This window comes from Gaeumannomyces tritici (genome assembly GCF_000145635.1).
Source record: "Gaeumannomyces tritici R3-111a-1 unplaced genomic scaffold supercont2.2, whole genome shotgun sequence".
In the NCBI taxonomy this organism is placed as follows: Eukaryota; Fungi; Ascomycota; class Sordariomycetes; order Magnaporthales; family Magnaporthaceae; genus Gaeumannomyces; species Gaeumannomyces tritici.
Genome location: NW_008804546.1, coordinates 4,689,283 through 4,692,627, shown reverse-complemented (window position 1 = coordinate 4,692,627; position 3,345 = coordinate 4,689,283). Strand labels below are relative to the sequence as shown.

Below are 3,345 nucleotides of genomic sequence, written 5' to 3'. Positions count from 1 at the left end.
CCCCCCCCCCCTTTATTCCCGAGCACGTCCGACAGACAGGAAGGAGCATCCATCATCCAAGCCAACCCGCACACAACATCCACCGTCGCACGGGAGGAGGCGGGCCTCAGGTCGAGGTCCACGTTCGGGGTCTCGGCTGAGGTGTCTCGGGGAGGAAGAGGCGATCCCCCCTTGTGACGGGGGAGTCGGCTGCCGCATGTGATCCGAGAGCGTTCGCCGCCACTTTTTCGGTCGCTGGCTGGCTGGCTGGCTGGCTGGCTGGCTTGTTTCGCCCGTCTGCCAGATGTCTGTCCAACATCCGACGCTGCCGCCGCTCCAGCAGCAGCAGCAGCAGTTGAAACAGGAGCCGCCGCCGCCACTCCCACAGCTGCACCTTCAGCACCAGCAGCAGCAGTCCCTCCCCGTCGGCCCACCCTCGTACGGCGCCCAGGCGGCGGCCCTGACGCCAAGCTCCGGCACCGGCACCTCCCTGTATGCGTCCCCCTCCCCAAGCGCCCTCAGCTTCTCGTCGTCGCACCACCACCACCACGCCGTGGGGAGCAGCGCCGGTGGGGCGGCCGGCAGTAGTCAGCACCACCGCCACGGTCTGCACCAGCACCAACAGCAGCGCCAGCAGCGCGTCGGCAGACTGGTCTCGGGCGGCACCCCCTCGACCGCGGGCGAGGGCAGCAGCGTGACCGACCCGCTCGAGGACCACCACGACAGCGGCAGCGGCAGCGTCCATGGCGGCGGCGCCGGGTCGTCCCGCCGCGCTGACGCCGCGGGCAGCAGTGACAGCTCCACCGCCGCGCCCGAGGAGCAGCAGGCTGAGGGCTCCGCCGCCCTGCGCATGAGGAAGAAGCGCAACAAGCCGACGCTCTCATGCTCCGAGTGCGTCGATAGGAAGACCAAGGCAAGTTGTTCCTTTTTTTTTTTTTTTATCTCACTCGCTCAGTTCCCTTTGCCCGCAACTATAACCCACATCGCTGTCGCACAAATCATCAAGATTTTAACCCCATGATACAGTGTGACAGGGGAAGGCCTCGATGTCTTGCGTGTAAGTGATTTGTCTTTGTCACAGTCTCGGCACTCGGATCCGCTGGCGAATCCACCTGAGCTCACATGGAACAAACCCCTTGTTAGGCATCAAACGGCAGACGACATGTCGGTACGCATTTGTTGCCAACCTGATTGAGTAAGGGTCCCAACATCAGATGTGCCTAGTAGCTACGTGGGACTGCTTGTTGACTGATCGTTTCTACGTTTACGCATGCACGTGTAGGGAGACGGGAAGGAGCTCTGGAAATGGCTTCCGCATGCTCAAAGCCCCTGCTAAGAAGCGGCGCTCCGACTCCCTGGCTTCGCCCGTGTCGGCCACCAAGGCCACAGCTGACCGCGGCGGCCTGCCTACGCCTGCGCCTGCGGGCTCCAAGGGCGCCATAGCGCTTTCTACCGGCCTTCTTTCAAACATACCCTATTCTCACCCCACGGCCTCAAACGTCTTCGGCGTCGGGACCGAGCACCCTTTTGCCAACTATTGGACATGCCAGGGAGGCCTCCGCGAGGTCGTTGCCTTCATGCCAGACAAGCAACAAGCCGACGCCCTCTTGTCACGCTACTTTGAATGCGTCGACCCGGTGTACCCTATGCTGCACCGCCAGACTTTCTATGCCGACTACGAACACTACTGGTCCATGGCCCAGGCGGAGCGAGAGCGGACCGATGCCGACTTTGTCTCGCTGCTGTTTGTCATGCTGGCCTTGGGCACGCAGTTCGTCATCGCCTCGTCTCCAACCGAGAGGAAACAGACGGCCGAGTTCTACGCTTCAGCGAGCAACCAAGCCCTGCGCGTGGGCTCATACCTGAATCGGGCGTCCATGCGCTCTGTCCAGGCCATGGTTCTGCTAACTTATTTCCTCATAAACGATAACCACGCATCTGACGGATGGGCCTTTGCCGGCATCCTCATGAGGCAGGCATACGCGATAGGACTGCACAGGGACCCTAACATAGGCAAGTGTTGGGATGGGATGGGATGGGATGGGATGGGATGGGAGCTTCGGATTTCTTTTCTCGCTTGTTGTTACTGGTTCGCAAAGGTGGCATGCTAACTAACCCTTTCCATCCGGAGCAGTCATGCCGGATGCATCCATCTTTGAGAAGCAACAACGACGGAAGCTGTGGCAAGCAGTGCTCTTGCAAGACACGTTTCTTACGGTGCTGCTGTCGCTCCCACCAACAGCGACGCATACCGACGTCAACGTGGACGACCTGATGGAGGATGAGTCGTCAATAGCCAACAGCAACCCCCTGGACAACGCATACATCCGGGGCTCCTGGACGCTTGCAAACCTCGTTCAAGAGACCATCTGCTCCCCGCGATCGCTGGACCTGCCCGTGTGCACGACGGTGCGGCACAAGAGCAAGCTGGTGTCGGACTTCAAGGCCGTCTACCGCTCGTTCCCGGACACTTTCCGCAGCTGGGACCCGGAGTCCCTGGCGCAGGAGGCCAGGGCGTCGGCCGCCGGCAAGAGGCTGGTGCGGCAGACCCTGTTCCTGACCAGCAACTACTTCCACAACCTGATGCTCGTGCACGCCTCCGAGGCCCCCGACGTGCCCGTCAACGTGCGCGGCGCCCTCGACGCGGCGCACCAGGCCATCACGGCCTTCTTCGTCCTCTTCTCCGTCTTCGACCTGGACGCCAGGGTCTGGTGGGTCTTCAACCACCGCGCCTTCCTCGAGGCCCTCTGCATCGGCAGCATCGTCCGCGACGCCGCAAAGGAGCCCGACGGCGCCGCGACGGTGGCCAGGGATCCCATGTTTATAAGGGCCAAGGACGATATCAGTAAGTGGCCTCTTGCTTCTTTTTTTTCTTCTTTTTTTTTTAGGTGTCCGGTACTAGAACATCCGCACTGACCATGCAACGCACATCCTCTGTCTAGACCGGATGATCGAGATCATGCGCTTCATGGGCGAGGGTGATAACGGGTCGGAAGTGGCCAAGACGAGGGTGCAGGTCTTGAGTGAGTACTTGTAGTCGGCCTTTTCGGCTCCGTAGGGATTGTGAGAAGCGCACTGAGAAGAGAGGAGGAGTCTTCTGTATCTCGGATTGACTACGTTAATAGATAAAGAGCTTTGATTACTATATAGCTTTACCCACGCCAACCTGTTATGCCCTAGTATCGGCCCAGTATCAAGTGAACATCTTCGAGTTGATGCTTTTCCCACCAATCCCTTAAAATATATCCCGACCCCCGACGATAAGCGACAACGCCACCTCTCCATTCGACCCAGAGCACACCATAGGATTCCGAATAGGTGACGGTGGGTTGCGCAGCGTCGCCAGTCTCTTCCGGACCTTTGGTG

General features: G+C 60.2%; 1 protein-coding gene across 1 annotated transcript; it reads left to right on the top strand.

Annotated features, from left to right (window-relative positions):
* Nucleotide 1: 1 nt before the first annotated feature.
* On the top strand, nt 2–3,156 carry GGTG_04125 (hypothetical protein). The gene is made up of 6 exons (XM_009221917.1): nt 2–892; nt 1,006–1,036; nt 1,123–1,174; nt 1,262–1,992; nt 2,114–2,824; nt 2,922–3,156. The coding sequence occupies exons 1-6, from the start codon at nt 284–286 to the stop codon at nt 3,014–3,016; spliced, it is 2,229 nt and encodes a 742-aa protein (XP_009220181.1). The 5' UTR covers nt 2–283; the 3' UTR covers nt 3,017–3,156.
* Nucleotides 3,157–3,345: the final 189 nt, after the last annotated feature.

Bases quoted from the DNA above. Each gene is read 5' to 3' on its own strand.
- GGTG_04125 (XM_009221917.1), top strand. From the start codon at position 284: ATGTCTGTCCAACATCCGACGCTGCCGCCGCTCCAGCAGCAGCAGCAG. The intron at 1,175-1,261 runs GTAAGGGTCCCA...ATGCACGTGTAG, and splicing joins TTTGTTGCCAACCTGATTGA to GGAGACGGGAAGGAGCTCTG. The intron at 1,993-2,113 runs GCAAGTGTTGGG...CATCCGGAGCAG, and splicing joins GCACAGGGACCCTAACATAG to TCATGCCGGATGCATCCATC.